At 54.1% G+C, this 18,070-nt stretch overlaps 7 protein-coding genes across 7 annotated transcripts; 5 read left to right on the top strand and 2 right to left on the bottom strand.

Moving 5' to 3' along the window:
• Positions 1-709: 709 nt before the first annotated feature.
• CkaCkLH20_07617 (uncharacterized protein) lies at positions 710-2,256 on the top strand (the record flags this gene model as incomplete). Its single annotated transcript, XM_038890334.1, has 3 exons — positions 710-1,208; positions 1,265-1,727; positions 1,785-2,256. The coding sequence occupies 3 exons, from the start codon at positions 710-712 to the stop codon at positions 2,254-2,256; spliced, it is 1,434 nt and encodes a 477-aa protein (XP_038744384.1).
• Positions 2,257-4,523: 2,267 nt separating this feature from the next.
• On the top strand, positions 4,524-6,041 carry CkaCkLH20_07616 (C6 zinc finger domain containing protein; the record flags this gene model as incomplete). Its single annotated transcript, XM_038890333.1, has 1 exon — positions 4,524-6,041. The coding sequence occupies one exon, from the start codon at positions 4,524-4,526 to the stop codon at positions 6,039-6,041; it is 1,518 nt and encodes a 505-aa protein (XP_038744383.1).
• Positions 6,042-6,322: 281 nt separating this feature from the next.
• On the bottom strand, positions 6,323-6,679 carry CkaCkLH20_07615 (ethanolamine utilization protein; the record flags this gene model as incomplete). The annotated part of the gene is made up of 1 exon (XM_038890332.1): positions 6,323-6,679. The coding sequence occupies one exon, from the start codon at positions 6,677-6,679 to the stop codon at positions 6,323-6,325; it is 357 nt and encodes a 118-aa protein (XP_038744382.1).
• Positions 6,680-7,255: 576 nt separating this feature from the next.
• On the top strand, positions 7,256-8,470 carry CkaCkLH20_07614 (mannosyl transferase; the record flags this gene model as incomplete). The annotated part of the gene is made up of 1 exon (XM_038890331.1): positions 7,256-8,470. The coding sequence occupies one exon, from the start codon at positions 7,256-7,258 to the stop codon at positions 8,468-8,470; it is 1,215 nt and encodes a 404-aa protein (XP_038744381.1).
• A 2,575-nt stretch (positions 8,471-11,045) lies between these two features.
• On the top strand, positions 11,046-13,384 carry CkaCkLH20_07613 (C6 transcription factor; the record flags this gene model as incomplete). The annotated part of the gene is made up of 5 exons (XM_038890330.1): positions 11,046-11,315; positions 11,369-11,917; positions 11,984-12,309; positions 12,376-12,744; positions 12,799-13,384. 5 exons carry the CDS (start codon positions 11,046-11,048, stop codon positions 13,382-13,384), a joined length of 2,100 nt encoding a protein of 699 aa, XP_038744380.1.
• A 439-nt stretch (positions 13,385-13,823) lies between these two features.
• Positions 13,824-15,251, top strand: CkaCkLH20_07612 (sarcosine oxidase; the record flags this gene model as incomplete). The annotated part of the gene is made up of 3 exons (XM_038890329.1): positions 13,824-14,628; positions 14,694-14,934; positions 15,008-15,251. The coding sequence occupies 3 exons, from the start codon at positions 13,824-13,826 to the stop codon at positions 15,249-15,251; spliced, it is 1,290 nt and encodes a 429-aa protein (XP_038744379.1).
• Positions 15,252-15,459: 208 nt separating this feature from the next.
• On the bottom strand, positions 15,460-15,984 carry CkaCkLH20_07611 (uncharacterized protein; the record flags this gene model as incomplete). The annotated part of the gene is made up of 1 exon (XM_038890328.1): positions 15,460-15,984. One exon carries the CDS (start codon positions 15,982-15,984, stop codon positions 15,460-15,462), a length of 525 nt encoding a protein of 174 aa, XP_038744378.1.
• Between the last annotated feature and the right edge of the window lie 2,086 nt (positions 15,985-18,070).

Here is an 18,070-nt window from a genome sequence, read left to right as displayed (position 1 = left end):
TGCCGTCCAATGAGAGTCCTTGTGTAAGGAAGGGAGTCATCGGGAAGTCTATCATTGAAGGCAGACTACCGGGAGAATTCAAGGAATAGCGCACGGCGTCATAAGCTCTCCTATTCTTTTATCCGAGTGGTCTATCTCCAACGGTAAGAGGAAACATGCCTTGATATCATTTGATATCAAAAGCTCTGCAAGGATCCCCGGCATCTGTCAGCTGCAAGGTCTTTGGAGTCTGGAGTCTGCGGCCTCCGCATATGGGCACCCAAAGCAGCGGACATAGCCGGGGGCGGTCGTCATCAAGCGGGGTCATCCCGCACCCGGCACCCACGTTCTTATCAGGACTACATCGATGGCCAACGGACGGCTGTCGGGTAGATTTGACATTTTGGGTTAGACCGAAACACGCCGGAATGTTAGAGTTCACGCCGTGAAATCTTTCCCATTCCGGCTATTGGAGGACGAGGGCGAGCCACCGTTCGGTCCGTCACCTCGCCGTGCCGCATGGCGTATCGGGCGCATCGAAGATGTAACAGTTGAGAATGGCAGGTCGTGAGTCCCAGGAGCAGCTGACGTTGAGAAGCATACGATAAACACAGCGAGCTTGATAGAGGGGGATGTTTTCCCGAGCCACGCGTAAATAACCCCAGATCCTCGTTCATTTGATGTGCATTTCGTCGTTTGACAGCCGCGTGTAACTGAAAGCCTTTTCATCATGTTCTCCGCGATGAGTTTCACGAGCCCTCATGTTGCCCTCACCGTGCTTGGCGTTGCTGCATTTACCGGCGGTCTGATCTACCTCCTCAGCTTGCTCATTGACAACCGCAAGATATCCAACAAATTCCGACGTGGGTCGTCGCCCGGGCAAAGCACCGTTAGCACGGCCGAAAAGCAGAGCTATGTGAACGCGTTCCCGCCGTCTCAGAGGGCCGCTCTCGCCGAGCTGGGGCCCCAGTATGCCGGCATCACGGAGGTGGATCTGGCCGCCACGCCGAAGCCCCTCCTCAAGATGGGGGCCGACTATCGCACCGCAGACCATTCCGAGTTCAACTTCAGCGGCTTCAGCGTTGACGACATTCGCTCCCTTGGTGACTTTCCGGATTACGCGAAACTGTCTGGCGTCCCACTCCCATCACCGCTAAAGGATTTCAACATCGATGAGGCGAAACCACGGCCATACCGGCCCTTCAGATGGGCTTACCATCAGACTATGTGTAAGTCTGCTGTATCACGGTGGCGCCGTTTCGTACTAACCATGTCATGGGGTAAGCCCTGACGAAGATGGATACGGACTTTTGGATCGAGCTCGAGAATACGTATCGAGAACGGGTCGCTCAGCGCCAGAACCTGTTTGCCAAACATGGAAACGACGTTCTCGACAGCCTTCCTGGCTCAGAGCTTGCCTGCAAAGAGCTCATGGAGATGGTCTTGCAGTTCGTCTGCGCGCGATACCCCTCTCAGTTTGAGATCAAGGGCAAGATCCTGATTAACCGCATACTCAATACTGAAACCGATCTCGAGACGACCAAGCCGCTCATCGTGCTGTTGAACAACGTCCCGGAAGACTTCGGCATCATGCTGAGAGATCACGAGACTGGTCGATACTTGCTCCGCGCTGGAATCATCTGCTCATCGGTCGGGTGGAAGTTGAGTGAGAAGGTCGGACAAGGCCTGCCAGGCATTCATAAAGAGGTTCCAGACTACAAGGAGAAGATGGAGTTCAGCATGGATCGGTATGTGATACTTCTTCGCAGGAGCTTGAATGCGGCTGACACTTGGTGACATGGCAGTTTCTTCACAAAAATGCCTACCAACAAACCGATTCAACGCGGATCGTGGGGTCTGGAGATGGGCCGGCCCCTCTACATCCCAGCCGAAGACCCCGAGTTCGCTCATCGACTGGCTCAGAATCCAAGTCTCAAGACAGACGACGTCCATCTCCGTGTCGACTGGCAGACCCTGAGACGTCTGCCTCTGTCCGGGGCGATCGTGTTCAATTTCAAGGCTCTCTTCACCCCGCTCACCGAGTTCAAGAACGAGCCGTACATCCCTTCTCTAGTCCTCAAGGTCCTGAACGAAGGTAAAGAAAGTATCTTGAAGTACAAGGGAACATGGCACGTTGAGCACGTGGCAAAGCCGGCACTTAAAGAGTACGAGCGATTCCAGATCGAGAACGGGATGATAGAGAAGGATTGGACGCATCAGACGCTGGCCGAGGCTCCGTTTTTCCGAGGTTGGGAGAAGAAGTGGAAGTCTGCGTGAATTTGACATGGCGTGATGAGTCAATGGACAATGAATGAAATGAAAAGGGGTCGCAGAATCACACTTTCTACCGATAACTCGGTATTCTTCTTGTTGTTAGTTTTATTGGTGTTGTCGCCGAGATCGTCTTCCTTGTCGTAGTCGTCGTCGTCGTCGTCGCTATATGCTGACGATCCTAGAGATGGGTGTCGCTCCAATGAAGTTGTTATGAAGATATCAGCTTCACTGTTCCATTTTAAATGAGATGAAAACGCAAGAGATGTGCTTGGTCCAGCAGTTGGACACGCGACTCAAACCGTGAGACTGATAATACTCCTATTTTTATAAGAACTAGGTCCGTTTTCATGCATGAGCGAAGGAGAAGCTCAATAATGCGGGGTAATTGTACTTCGTCACAGCAGATAAGAGGTGTACTCAGTAACATTCACTAGCTAGAGCCTGCTTGAACGGCAGAACTGGAAACCAAATACACATTCAAATCTACCTGAGTCCTCTCATGAGAACTCCCGTAATAGTGAATGGATATCGATAGTGGACAAGGTGGGAATCACGAACGCATGCTTATCTCGTGGTGAGGTGGCCGTTCCCCCCTGGCTGCGATCCCGGGATGGGGCTGGATACCTCGCAGAGATAAAAGGACAATGTGAACACCATCATTGGCCAAAAGGCTTGCTGAATGCGGGGTAAACCGAGATGATCGCCGCGTATCGTGGTCTGGAATGCCTGGGTATCCTGGTCGTCCTTGGCCCCTGGCCGTCCCTTATCGCCGCGACTCCGAACACAGGAGGACCTCGACGGGTTTGCGGGATCTCGGAGTTTCCAGCCAAACATTGTCTCGTGTCTCTTCTAACTCCTTGGCGGTCTGCACGGTGAGTGAGATCTATCGAGCATTAAACGGCCTTTCTTAGCCCCGAGAAAGCCAGAGACCTCGTCGTCTGTTAGTGGAAGTAGTGGGCGTGGTTATCTTTATCCGCCCCAGCATCTACACGGAGAATATCAACTGAGTGGTTGCTGAGAAGGCATGGGATGTGATTGCAAGCTGGCTCGAACAAACCAATGGCAAGTTAATTTTAGTCAAACATAAAGCCTATGTATTCTTCTTAAGGGCAATCCAACCTGTAAGCTTCTTATCCGGCCAGATGTTCCAAGCCCAAGCCAGCTTGCAGTGACAATATGCAAGACCAGCGTCTGCGCCGCTACGCTGCTGCAAGGATTGTCTTCGGAACTTATCCAGGACCAGTTTCACCCACGAGAACCGCGTGCAACCGCCCAATCATGCTGCCGTTGGCTTATCATCTGCCAAACTAGGATGATTGAAATACAAATATGCGTCATCAGATGGATACCTCCCCCGCGTTTTCTGGCCACAGCCGCAGATGGCAGCATGCAGAATGTGCCCGACTCCGACGTCCCCGTCACACAAACCGTTAGGAACTAACTGCAACAGCGAGCGCGCCTTGAGTGAATCGCTAAACGATCCTGCCTGCTTCATCGTCCTATCTTTGCCAATTCTGAGCTGATTATTTCGTCTTCCCGTTCACACTCAGGAGCATCACGTTGATTTGTACCTCCCAGTCTCTATCAAGAGTTTATTTCCGTGCCCAGACTTAAACACCCGCTGTTCCCCTCATTTAAGCCCAATGGTTCCGCCGAGAAACCCCAAAACAACAGCACCCAAAACTAGGACTGGTCTCAACCCTCGGTCGAGATCGGGGTGCGTGACATGCAAATCCAAACACGTACGTTGATTCCAATTAGAGAGGATCTCATTGATCGAAAACATCGAAAGCATTCAGTGGTCCACATCCGCCTTATCCCACATACGCTTTATCCGGGCAGTTCGCTAACAATCATTGGTACAGCTGAAATGTGATGAGTCCCGGCCTGCTTGTCAACAGTGCACACGGAAAGGGATCAAGTGCGGGGGCTATGCGCAAGGGTTGAGATGGTCATTCAAACATCAACCTGCTCTTCAGAGTCTTTCATTCGAAGACTACAACCCGACGCCGCCGCCGACGTCTCCGGAGAAGTCAGCGGCACCGGCACCTGATGCTCGGAACCGGAGGAAACAGAGTATTGCCGGTGCTTCCGCCGCTGGCAGGCGCCACCGCAACTCAGTCTCTTCTTCTTCGTCAGGGGGCTCAGCAGTTACATTTCGCAGCAATGAGGATCACCAGGACGATGAGAGCGCTGTTCACATGGGACCTCTGGGGAGAGATTTCGATGTGTCCAAGTTGCCATCGAGAGAGGCCGGCCGTCGACAATCGATGAACGCAATAATGCAGGCGTCTCCAGCGGCACAAACACTAACGGACGATACCCTGCAGCCCGACTACCAGTTATCAACCAGCCTCGTCGATACTTCCTCGGCGTTCATCGTCAACTGGTTTGAACAGGTCTGCCCGGCATGGTCAGGCTTCGACTCGAACGCGAACATGAACCGCAAGATAGCGATCGACCACTGGCGGACGTCCTCGACGGTCTGCAGCTCTCTCGAGAGCATGTCGGCCGCGTTCCTCGCTTCCAGGATGCCGAGCATGCGGCAGTCGGCCCTCCGACTCATGAGTCGGGCGACGGACTTCATCCAGGCCGAGCTCGAAGTCGTCAAGACGCAGCCTGACCTGCGCTCCATCCCGACCGGTCTCTTGTTCTCGCTCTTCTGTCTCGGAACGACCGTCTGCTGGGTCGACTCGCGAGGGTTCGGACTGCCGTTCCTGCGAGAGGCCAAGTCCTTGATCCAACGGCTGAACTCGCAGTCGGTGACGCTGAGCACGGCCGGGTCGGACATGCTGACGTTTTTCAACAAGAGCTTGGCGTACTGCGAGATGCTGCTGGCGGTGGTCCGCGACGACGAGTCTCTTGAGCACCAAGAGAGTGAAGAGGCGACGTCGAACCAACTGCAGCCTATCGAAGAACGGTCTCCTCACCCGTGGACGGGCGTGTCTACCGTCACGACCCGCCTCTTTGCCGAGTGCATCCGACTTTGCCGCAGCTTCCGCCACCGCATGAGGCAGGGGATGGATCCTCAACGATATTTCTCTTCGGCGCTGCAGGATCTGATCGTGGCTCAACGCCTCGAGGAGCAGTTATTGGAGTTGGAATTCCCGTCAGACACACCAGACGTGGACACGGGCGACTTCGCGACGCCGGTTTCTCATCTTGCGAGGGTGGCTGAAGCGTACCGGCTTTCCTCACTGCTCCATCTCTACCAGACCTTCCCGGACCTCGTCTCTCTCCGCCTGCCGACCGAATCACCAGTGACAGAGACCGGCTCCGTGCCTTGGGACGAGTGGATCATTCCCCTGGCCCTTCGGTTGGTCAAAGTACTGGAGCACATCCCGACGACGTCAGGGACACGGGTTATCCAGCCGCTTCTGTACATCTCGGCCAGCACCGGTCTTCGTCACGATCGTTCGGGGTCATCCGACATGATGAACATTTTCGGTTCGCTACAGCATGACTTGATGGGAGGCACGGGATCAAGCGTCATCAGTCCGCCGCCGCTTTTCGACTCTCATAACCTGTCGCTGTATATCAGCCAAATGGCCTCAGCTCCACCACAAGATGAGACGACGAATAGCCTGTCAGTTGACATCAGCAGTGCTCGGCATTTCGTCATGAGGCGGCTCGGTATCTTGGAAAGCAGCCTCCCTCCGGCGCCCGTTGTGGTGGCAAGAGACCTGGTACAGTCTATTTGGAGGGCTTATGACAGCGAGATTGGGGCGCCCATGATTCATTGGGTCGATGTTATGGAAGACAACAATTTGCGGTCGATGTTTGGATAATGGCTCATGTATTTATGACAAAATCACTCTAGCGGCGTTGTCACGAAATGGTTCTTGGTGCTCATGTTGTTTTGGAAACTGCGACTTGAGTGGGGAGAATGGCATCACGTTCAGGTACGGCATAGCACGGTAGTTGGAAATTGGTAGTTGGAAACGGTATTTGGATTTGAATGTGATCTAGCTCGTCACATCTAGTGACCCTATGGACTGTTCCTTTAGCACCTTTGGTGCGTCTTAACCGGCACCGCCGGCCCATCCTTAATCATAAGACTTGACATGATTTAGAAATCGTTCTTCTTGCGCTGGCCAACGTAGAACGCCAGGCCGTAGTCGGTGGTTGTGAAGGTGATGGTAGAGCCGGCGGGGAAGAAGAAAACGTCGCCGGGCTTGGCCTCGGTCTTCTGGCCGGTTGAGTCGGCTATCGTGTAGTCGCCCTCGAGGATGATCTTCATCTCGTCGTACTTGTATGTGTAGGTGAGGGGCTCGCCCTTCTTGAGGCGGAAGAGACCGGCTGATGTGGGCTTCTCGGGGTTTGTTTGGTCGCTGGAGAAGACGTCGCCGAGGTAGGCGTTGTCTCCGGCCAGGAGAGGGATGTCGAACTTGGACTGAGCGCCCGCGAAGTGTTGAAAGGCGGCCATTGTGAATGATTGAGGTCTTGATGACGTTTTGTGATGTAAATGGATGAGCGGCGTGGTTGAAAGTGATAGGAGGAGGAGATATGATCTTGAGAGATGAGTGTGAGTGTGGTTTGTCACGTTACAACGGTCCTGGCAACGGCGACTGCTATTTATCATGCTCTCCCGTCTCAGGTTCCTTTGACTTTCGGATGTTGCTAATGGAATAGGTAGTTGAGCAGAGTTCGGCACCGCCCAGGGTCGATAGGCTGTAATTTCCTCTTGGGGACAAGCGTTCCGGCCCAGCTCGGGACGGTGTTTGTGGGGAATCGGTTCTCCATTGTGGCCGATCTGGCGGGGGAAAACGAGACTGGAGTAAAGATACGGCGCGCATTGTACGACCGGGACACGGAACCGTTTCTAGTTAGTGGCTGACTCGATGGGGGTCGGACGGACTGATAATGGCAACTGATAGTCCACGGGCTTCAGTCGTAAACCTACATAGTAACCTCCTTCGACGGACCGGTGTTTGACTATCTTGAGTTCTTCACTTGGCTTCTCATCATCATCTTCGAGCGTGATTTTCTCTGTTTCATCATCATGGCGATTCTACTTCCCGACTCCGTCAGCCCTGAGGCCTGGAAACTTGCCCTTGGCTTGTTCGCTCTCCTGACCGTGGCCTACATCTCCCGCTCGGTCGGTCTGTTCCGATCGAGTAAACCCTCGTCTCATGGCCTCAAGTCGAACAACAGCAAACATGGAAAGTCAAATCAGGAGCCCGAGCTCTACAAGATGCCCATCCCAAAACCGTACCCCAACTGGTCAATTGAGACGACAAAACCGCTCCCGTACCGCGCCTTTCGATATGGCCCCAAGTACTACGTCACGATGGGTCTGCGGTCGATCCAGCCCGACGAGTGGATTGAGCTCGACAACCACTTCCCCAAGTACCACGCGGACAAAGTCGCTCGCATCCAAGATCGAAAGGAGAAATGCGTCGGGACGCACCCCGACGCCTACCCCGCCGCGATGGAGCTCCTAGAAGAACTAGTCCAATACCTCCCCAACCGGTACCCGACGCTGTTCAGGCGCACCGCCGTCGGCATCGACAACATCTGGTCCGGCGAGTCCTTCAACATCGTCGAGAAGCCCCTCGCGGAGGACCCCATGGCCATCGCGGCCAAGCTGGTGCAGGACGACCTCGCGGTGATGATGGAGCGGCCGGACGGGCAGTACTACCTCCTCGCGGGCGCCATCTGCCTGGCCGGCTTCTGGCGGCTGGGCGACAAGTACGGCAAGTCGCTCGAGGAGATCCACACGTCCGGCGACGTGCCGCACTACAAGGAGAAGCTGCACACGGGCATGGCCAGCTTCTTCCGGCGCCTGCGGAGCGACCAGATGTACTCGCGCAACAACTACTTCATCCAGGTCGACGACTCGCTGCCGTGGAGCTGGAGCATCGGCGGGGAGGACGACCCCGTCGTCAGCTGGAGCACCGCCGAGAAGAACAGGGCCATCGAGAACCACTACTTCCGGTCCGAGAGGCAGTCGCTCCGCCGCCTGCCCAAGACGCGCGCGGTGGTCTTCACGATCCGGACGTACTTCCACCCCATCACGGAAATGGTCGCGGAGGACTTCGTGCCGGGTAGGCTGGCGAGCGCTATTCGTAGCTGGGATGATAAGGTGGCCAACTACAAGGGGCGAGAGATGTATGAGAAGGTCCTTTTGGAATATCTTGACAAGGAGCATCAGAAGCAACTCGATAGAGGCTTGGACTTGGAGAAGGAGGAGGAGGTTCATAAATATCCGTGGTGAGCGTAAGCAGCAAATCGCGTTTACCTCATTCGTCAGTTTTGTATCTAGTCTACAACTTTCATCAAGGCGTTCTTGCTTTTGGCACATATCTTCACTTTACGTTCACCCCGAGGACAAAGATTTGAGGACAGGGTTATATCAAATCAGTGAGCTTCGAGTATTTAATGCGGGACGTGAGTGGGTGAAATGAAATATGAAGCGATCCAATGAGTCTCCTAATTCGTGGAGCGATTCTCGTGGAAAGCCCCTCCTTCCATGCTCATTCATGTAAGAAATCGATATTTTTGCAGTCAAATGTGTAAAAAGTCAAGTAGAAAGAGCATGGTTCCCCTCGATGAACTGTGGTCATGAAGAGGTCAGACAACTTCCAACGTGCAACACCAACTGACAGGCTAGTAACTTCCATTTCAAGTCGACTGATTCTTATCTTTCCAGTCTTAGTGGTGTCATACTCTGTTGAACAGGTCATTCCACGTAGAGGACGATGAAGCCACCAGTGGAGCATTAACAGGTGATGTTCTCATATCTTTCTTAACCAAGGGCTTGTGACTGGGCGGATAGACCTAACTCTTAGAGTAAGTCACACAAGAGTAATAAATGTGTAAAATCTCTTCGACACCGGAAATAGGAATGCGCCTCAGGAGCGATACAAGTCTCTCGTCCTGTGTGCAGGGTCAACAACGCCACATGTGGTAGCCCGAGGGCAACGTTTATCCAGCCTTCGGGATAGAAAGCATCCAGACAAAAGGTTAAACGATCAAGTTATGTTAGTTCCGGGAGATGATGAGAAAGAGAGTTAAAGGCCTCCTCGATGCGCGCTGTGCCTGCTAGTTCGACCCTCGTCTTCAGCGGATTGCCGTGACCCAACACGAGCTGAGACTGAGAGGTAGCTGCTCTTGATTTCATGTACAATCGCATAATCACTGTCAAACAGGGAATCAATTGTTGTATCTTCACTCTAAAATGTGACACTCAGATCCCGTGAATCATGTGGCGGTACTCGAAGTACCTGTTCATTGAATGAGAAGGCTCCTGGTTGTATTCTCATATTCGTGATTCTGGATGGAACACCGTGTAACCCGGCTGTCCGCTTGCTCAGAAGCAACATATGCCTCTTACTTGGCTGCGAAAGCGGAGACATGACGGGAGTAGTTTATGCAGTGGCCCGTCTCGGCGGTCTTGCAGGGGGTGGTTTTCTTCGGGGAGTAGGACTCATGTGGCTACCTACTTGAAGCGGACATATCCTTTGCCTTGCATCTATAGTCGTTTGTACATGACCATGTTAGGTAGATGGAGATCACTTGCAACATGGGCCTGCTTGGCAATGGCGCAAACACGAACCCACCACCGCTGCTTTCCGTAGCTGGAGGTTGTACCAGATACATCTTCGTTTCTCGCTTCTTTCAGCCTTCTGACGAAACCATTATTGACGATGTTCAAGCAAATTGATGACGAGGTTGTAAGGTCAGGGGATATGAGTCGCCTCAAATCATGAGAAGGTACACCGGAATGTCGGTATCGCGAACTGTGATGCCATAACTGCGCATGTTTGAAGGTAGAATCTTGCGGGAGCCTAACTTCAAACCCACAGAGAACTTTCACTAATACAAGGCAGAACGAAAACCAGAAGTATATTGAAGTAAGTGAACGCTCAAATAGGAGATGATAGGGACAGGGAAGTAGCTGCCTATGAATGGCAATGTCTTAGGATGAACTACAACATCGCCAAGGTACTGAATCGGGTCCTGAGCTAGCCTTTCCACATCAATATTGACAAATGAAAGGCTAAACACCAACATGGCGTCGTTGAGTACGGATACCTTGTTGGATAGAAGCAGGGCATGCAACGTAGGTGGCTTGACCGCCAGGGTCAAACTTTTTCGGCGCAAGCTCCGACCCGTTGCAATATGCATGGAAGCACATGGAGTCTCAAAATCCAGCCGTGAAATATGGGACGTCATAGTACAGACGAGACGGCACTGGTCAAACATTGACCGGTCCTTCCATTTTCAGTCTAGATGTCACCACGGGGGTTCCCGGAAAAATCACGGCCTCGGACAGCCCAGCGCCACAATCCCAATATTGGCCAATGAAAGACATGGGTGATGATTTTTTGACTCTGGATGAATTTGGGCTGAGAAAATCAATCCCATCCCCCCTTTCCCTTTTTTTCATTCTTCGACATTTACGTACGGATTTCCGTCACCATCGCTGTTGCTGCTACAAATTCATTGCCTCCCTCGTCTTGATCCCTTTCACTGGCCGCCTTCCCCCTGTCAGCTTTCCATCGATACCCTGGAAGCAGAGGGGCGTCATCAAACCGTAGGAGCCTGCTCCGACGTCCTCCCATTGGTCGGAGGTAGCGCCGTGACCAATAGGAGCTCACCTCCGACAGCCCCACTTACAGGTTTCCCACTGGTCCACCGCTCCTGCCATCGAGATTCCTCACAACTTTGACTGAGCAGATCATTCACTTGGAAGCCATCTCACATTCCACGGCGAAAATCACGGTTTCCAACGTCAAATTGCCATTCAGAAGAAACCGCGAGGCTTTGCGCGACGAAGATCAGTTCTCATGTCGCTCCCTTCGAAACGTCGCCGAGCGATCCTGCCCGCTCCAGGTGCCACAGCGGCTCATGCCAGCCCTGTGCCGCCTGCCACACAGCAGCCACCCACAAACGGAAGAGACGGATCACCAAATGACGTGCCTGAAAAGGAATCAGAGAGCAACGAATCCAGGAGCCCGAGCAGCGAATCGTCCGCCGAGGCCAACAAGCCGCGATCGGGGCCTAAGAGACAGGTCATCGCCGTCGCCTGCAACCAATGTCGACGTCGAAAAGCCAAGGTGAGTCGCGTACTCCTCCGAGCCAGAAGGCCTCTTTTTAACCCGGCTCCCAGTGCGATGGCAACAGGCCGAAATGTCAGCATTGCACCAAACGGGGTATCGAATGCCATTACGAGGCAAATCAGGGCGAGACGGTGAGTCTCGCTCTCAAACGCAAGGCCAACGACCTGGAGACGGAGAACACCCAGTACAGAGACCTTTTCCGCATGGTCTGCAGCAAGACAGAAGACGAAGCCCAGGAAATCTTTCGCCGCATCCGCAAGACGGGTGACCCCCTGACGGTCTTGGAGTCCATCAGGCAGGCCGAGATCCTGCTGCCCTCGCCGGCCTCCAACGAGCGGGTTAATGATTCAAGGTTAGCCAAGCTCAACGACAAGGCCATGGAACATAGTCTGATCCGCGTGCCCGCGAAACCTTGGACAGCCATCGCAGACGACGGACTCGTATCTGAGCTCATCACCGATTTCTTCACCTGGGAGAACGCCAGCAACTTCCCCGCCATCGAACGCGACCTCTTCCTCGACAACATGAGAGCCGGCAGCGTCAAGCGTGCCAAGTACTGCTCTCCCATCCTCGTCAACGCCATTTGCGCTCTTCGAAGTGTGAGTTCTGACCTGATCCATCGGTCGATCCTCCCTCAGTCACCCGACTGACCACTCACATACAAGCCTTTCCTAGACCGAGCGAAGCAATTCGGCTCCATCACCGGACAAGACTTGTCCAAGCGCTTCCGGGACGAGGTGATGCAGCTCGTCGAAAAGAGCCAGGGTCGCGCGACGCTCCCGACCGTTATCGGGTTGGTGCTCATCGACCATTCTGCGAGCATCGCAGGCGACGAGCCACGAGCGAAAATGTATCGTTACATGGCATGGGAACGGTATAAGCGCTTAAAGCCGGAACGCAAATTCGCATTACTGAAGGAAGACGACCCTCAGGACGCGAAAGAGAGGTTGGCCATTTCTAGGGCGGTCTGGGCCATTTTCATAATGGAAAGGTGAGTCGAGCTGGGCCCAGAACACGCCGAGGCGACACAAGGACGCATTCTGACATGGGACGGCAGCCGCCTGTCGTATTTCTACGCCCAACTCTCAAATATTCCTCCCCCGTCAGTACCTATATTATTCGACAACAGCGGGCGAGATGCAGTTGAACCCCTCGGCAACGTAGACGTGCTAGGCCGGCCTTTAAGTGGGATGACGACTTACGCAACGATTGTACCTGGGATCGCAACAGTCAACTGCAACCTGGCCTGTTTGCAATACGAAATCATGAATTACCTCACCTCAGCAACTACCACCCATATGAAAGGCGGCGCTGAAGATATCAAACGGAGAAAGCGCCTGTTCTGCAAGGCCCAACAGTTCAGAGCCGACCTGCCAAAGCGTTTTCGAATGGAATTCAACTTCACGCCTTCAACCTGCTTCTTGAGGTCGGTCTGACGACTTCTCTCCCGTCCAGAAGACGAACTGACCACTCGACGTAGAATGCACGAAAACGAACTAGCATACGCCATCCTCCAACCCCTCCACCCGTCAGCAAAATTCGATACCCCGTTCACCGACACCTCGACAACAGTCAAGTCCCTCACCCTTCAGCACTGCATAGCCGACACGACCCTGGCCGAGGCCTACCTGCATAGGTTCACCGTCAGCTCCTACATCACCCGCGAGCTGTTCGTGACGATGCAGAACCTCATCCCCTTCCTCAACGACGGCGACGCCGCCACGAAAACCCTCTTCACCCGGCTCTGCATGCTGAGCGGGCTCTCCGCCCGCGTGGTGCGCATGTCCATCTACCTGCTCCAGGCCGCGCAGGCCATGGCGTGGGCCATGAAGCGCGACATTCCCGAGGCCGCCAAGCCGTACCTCGAACCGTGGGTGAAGCTGGCGATCCAGGAGAGCGAGACGAAACCGCCGAGCTATGCGGTGCCGGACAGAGACGAGATCAAGGCGCTGCTGGCCGAGGACGATAAGAGTGTGGCGGGGCCGAGCGAGGGCAGCGGGACTGAGCTTTGGGCCCTGATTGAGAAATGGAATGTCAGCGGCGGTGGCGGCAGCAGTTTATTCTAAGACGGTGCGTCCGACGGGACACTAGAGATGGAGAAAACAGTACAAATTCGACAGTGTGTTTGGGAGTGGGCTACACAGGACACTGCCTGCAGCACATGGGTTGGTTCGCGTCTTCGGAGGGTCACCGGCTGTTGAGAACTTATCGAGGCATAGCTGAGCGTTCATCACATTCTCAATTATTAACTCGTTTTCACATCAAGCTTTCTCTGCTTCAAACCCATCTATTACCAAAGACATGACTGGCATTATGGATATCGACATGTTCGATTGCGTGCCCGTCCAATAGGATGACGTCACATAGAAAATGGAGACTCATGCGGGCAACATCAACAGCATGATAAGAGACGAAACTCACCTCAACGACAACTTCTTCTCATATCGCCCAGTCGCTACTCACTCATCTCAAACTCATCACCGGCCCTAAACCAACACCTCAACCATGAGCGAAACACCCCAACCCTCCTACCTCATCGTCGGCGCCGGCGTCTTCGGCGCCTCCACCGCGCTCCACCTCATCCGCGCCGAACCCCGCGCCCGCATAACCCTCATCGACCGCAACGCCTTCGACGCCCCCGTCCGCGTCGCCGCCTCCTGGGACTGGAACAAGGTCGTCCGCGCCGACTACGCCGACATCGAGTACATGCGCCTCTCCCTCGAGGCCAAGGCGCTCTGGGCCTCGGACCCCCTCTGGAAGCCCTTTTACCACGAGAGCGGCGTCTACTGGGTCTCCGCGACGGACTTTTCGCAGGTCGTGCGTGACAACTACGCGAAGCTGGGCGTGGAATCGGGATTGTTCGCGCTGAGCGTCGAGGAGGCGCGGGAGACGTACGGGGGGATATTCGAGGACGGGGATTACACGGGTGTGAAGGAGGTGTTTGTGAATAAGAACAGCGGGTGGGGCGAGGCGAAGGAGGCGTTGGAGGCGACGATTCGGGAGGCTGTGAGGCGCGGGGTGAGGTATGTACAGGCGGAGGTGGAGAGGTTGGAGTTTGACGCGGAGGGCGCGACGACGGGGGTGAGGACGACGGAGGGGGAGAGGATTGGGGCTGATAAGGTCATCTTGTCCACGGGCGCGTATACGGCGAAGTTGCTGGCCGACAGCGCGCCGGACCGTACGGAGCTGCACGCCGGCGAGAGGTTCGTCGCTGCGGCTGTGACTGAGGGGTTCACGCCCGTCTCCGGGGAGAAGGCGGCGCAGTTGTATGACGGGCCGGTTGGTATCTCGACGGTGCCGCCTGAGCGAGGTACGATCTGAGTTGCATTTCAGTCCTTGAATGGATATGCGGAAAGCTGACATTGAGCTCATCAGGCGCGAGCAACGGAAGCGTCCCTCATTCAAAAGACAGGACGCTCAAGTTCTGGGGCCAGATCATCTTCCGCAACACCCAACCGCACCCCAACGGCAGTCTCATCTCCAAGCCCCCCTCGGAGCCGGACTACGCGCAACTCGACGTGCCGGCCTCTCTCAAAGAGGACGTGGACTTTGCGGGGAAGAGTATCTACGGGAAGCTCAGCGACGAGTTCAAGGTCGAGAAGTACCGTATCTGCTGGTTCGTTCTTATCTACCCATCACAACTCAACACAGACTAGACGCGGAGACTAACTGAGAATCTCGTGCGACAGGGAGGCGGTTTCGCCCAGCGAGGACTTCATCATCTCGGCGCACTCGGGGAGCAAGAATCTCTACGTTGCGACGATTGGGTCGTTCCACGGGTGGAAGTTCCTGCCCGTGCTGGGGAAATATGTGGTGCAGCTGCTTCAGGGGTCGCTGGATGAGAAGCTGGCGAGGAAGTGGGCTTGGGATAAGGAGCTTGTTCCGCCGACGCATAGCGCGTGGCCGAGGAGGGAGTTTAGCGAGTTGAAGTGATTAGTCGCTGGGTAGCTATGGATGGATGCTAGAGTTGCAGATAGACAGCTACCAAGCTCGACATCTGCGCTCTGGAGCTGCTCTGCTCGTCATAACGCGGTAGCTCAATATTTGATATCAGACTAAGTTGACTGTCAGTGCAGCACCAAAGCCAGCGGGTAACAGCTTTGCTGCTCCGTTGGCTTGACCTCATTCGCAGTTTTATTCTCTAGTCCTGTTTCACAGCCTGCGGCACGGGAGGTTCTGACACTCGAGGCTCTGATACCTGAGCCTCCGATACCCCGGTCTCCGTTTCCGACTCGTACATGGACTCCCGCAGCCGTCGAGCGCAAGCCGCATAGAAACCGGTCGCCGCCTCGAGGAGTATCCCTCCGTAGAATCCCCCCAGGCCCCAGAAAAGCCGCTTGTGACCGCTATCCCAGTTGCTCGAGACGAGCGCGTAGACGATGCTGGCGCCGAACCCGGTGACCGAGGCGGTGTAGTACGCAGAGCCGCGGGACGCGCCGCGGCGTGACTGCCCGGCGCTCGGCAGCTCCGCGCTGGCCAGGCTGAGAGTGGTCACCAGGACGACGCAGAGGAAGAGGTTGAGAACGAATTGTGCCTCCTCCGCGATCGCGTCGCTATAGGCCATGGCTCCGAGTAAGAGCCAGGTTACGACTGAAGTGGATAGGAGACCCATGAGGGCGCCGGGGCTGCCGGGGTAGGTATGTTGGGAGGGAGTAGGCTTCGACATTGATAGTTGGCTAAGCGGAGATTGTTGTTGTGATGTGGCTGCGAGAGAGTCTGAAATAGTTGGAAACGGCTGACATAGTTGGGGCAGTTTACATGGGGCAATCTTTATCAATGAATGTTCTCGGTAATTTCCCATAGGGCCAAGCCCCAGTCTGCCTCGTAAGGCACAGTTGAGATGTAAGCCGGCCAAGACGGGTTTGTAGAGGCCGCTCTGGGCTTACTTGTACGGATACAGGTTCTTGCTCGTAAGGTAACGAGTGACAACCAACGCCCAGCTTTGCGAAGAGGCCTCCCCACCATCACGAGAGTAACCCGACATGCTGATTTCGGGATTGTGGCCACTTAGCTCATATGATATCTAAGTTCTCAACTAGGTCCAACGCTCGGCATCGTGCCGAATACCCGATCAATTTAACCAAGCGACCGGGTCGGCCAATTAAAGCAGAAAAGATCTCGTTCAGTTCCAACGAGTGGTAAGACGTCCCATAGTACTGGTATAATCCACAAGTTCTCGTAGGCTTCATATTGATATCATGATCGATTCCATCCTGTCGGCATCTAGTTGACCGCAGCGAAGACAATCAACATGGATAGCCATAACAAACTAAACGAGATCAATCATTCTACTTTCAAATACTCGAGATAGTGTATTATGTAGTTGAAGCCAAGAATGGCCCGGATTATACGCTCGAAAGCTCTCAAGTTTGTGGATGCGTAGTCTCTCTTAGCCCGCAGCCCTTCTCAGTCGGCGGTAGCCGAGGAGCTTGTTAGTATGGACCATCGCAAAACGCTTTGAGTCGCAATCAGAGAAGCGGCCCAACTGTTAAGATACTATCCCACGAAACCAAGATGACCGCTTGAAAATGAAAATCGTTATGCTGTCAGCCTAAGGGCGAGGCTATGTTCTTAGACGATTCTCACCGACTGAATCTGTCCAGCTCCGAAAACGCCGTCCATTTCTTCCGAATTCATGTCCTCACTTCGGCGATTCGATCTGGTGGTGCTGAAATCAAAACATCCTATCCGCTCGTATGTCACATACCCTTGTTGGCTTTGCTGCGCGTGGAGGTACAAAAACAGACCACGAGGAGGAACCCTCCACAACTCTATCATGAGCACCTCACCCTTCCCCTTGCCATACAAAGCTTCTTCAATGATATGCTTGTAGTCCAGAGTATCTGGGTAGAATATTAGAAAGTCGGGCTTCGAGACGTGCGCCTTGTAGATGTTCAGCCCTATTTTGTTTTCGTGTTCATCCTTCATCGCAAAGATGGTTTCCATGTTGATAGGCTTATTCAATGTGTGGCATCTTGCTCGAATGGAAATCCATGCGTCCTTAACCATTCCAAACTGCGCTGAGTTGTTGTCCAATGTGACGTTGTAATTTTCGACATCAAACTCGTCAGCTGGATCGGAAGTTTTTGAACCTTTGTCCCGTATTATTCCATCAATGCTTGCCCATGACCACGATGGTGCTCGGTACGGTTGAGGTCGGGTCGTTGAAGGCATGGCTGTGGCCCAAAGTAAGGCGTCGGCCCAGGATTGGCGGTCATTTGGTATGACAAAAAGGCCTGCGACATATACCATTGGTTCGTAACAACTGTAATCATACGGCGCCGATGTACTATCTTGCAAGACACTGGCCAATGCTGAGATTGCGGGAAGCTTGTCGGCGGAAAAGCCCAGCAGCCTGTTCGTGTAGTTGGCGATCATCAAGTTCCATTGGGGCCGAGGTGGTAGAAATCGTATCGGGTCTAACGAGTCAATACCCTTGACAAGGGTATCAACACCACCTGAAATCCGCGTGGAATATCCTCCAAACGTAGAGCCATGCTCATACTTGCACGACCAATGTACCTCGTTTGTGCCAAAAATGAGCAGTCTTGGAGATAACATCGTTTCTTGAAATGTCCAACCTCGAGTTGCCAAAGGCTCTTGCGTTTGCACAATCTCGCCCGTAAGATAGACGTGGCCAAGCTTCCCTGCCTTTGACTTGAACTCAAGCTGAACGGGACCGAACTCGAATCGAGGATTTGTCTGCGTTTGAAACAAGCCCCCGTCGCAATGGGCTGCGGATGCCGCACAAA

Source organism: Colletotrichum karsti (assembly GCF_011947395.1).
Source record: "Colletotrichum karsti strain CkLH20 chromosome Unknown Scaffold24, whole genome shotgun sequence".
NCBI lineage: Eukaryota > Fungi > Ascomycota > Sordariomycetes > Glomerellales > Glomerellaceae > Colletotrichum > Colletotrichum karsti.
This window is presented reverse-complemented; position numbering and strand designations above follow the sequence as displayed.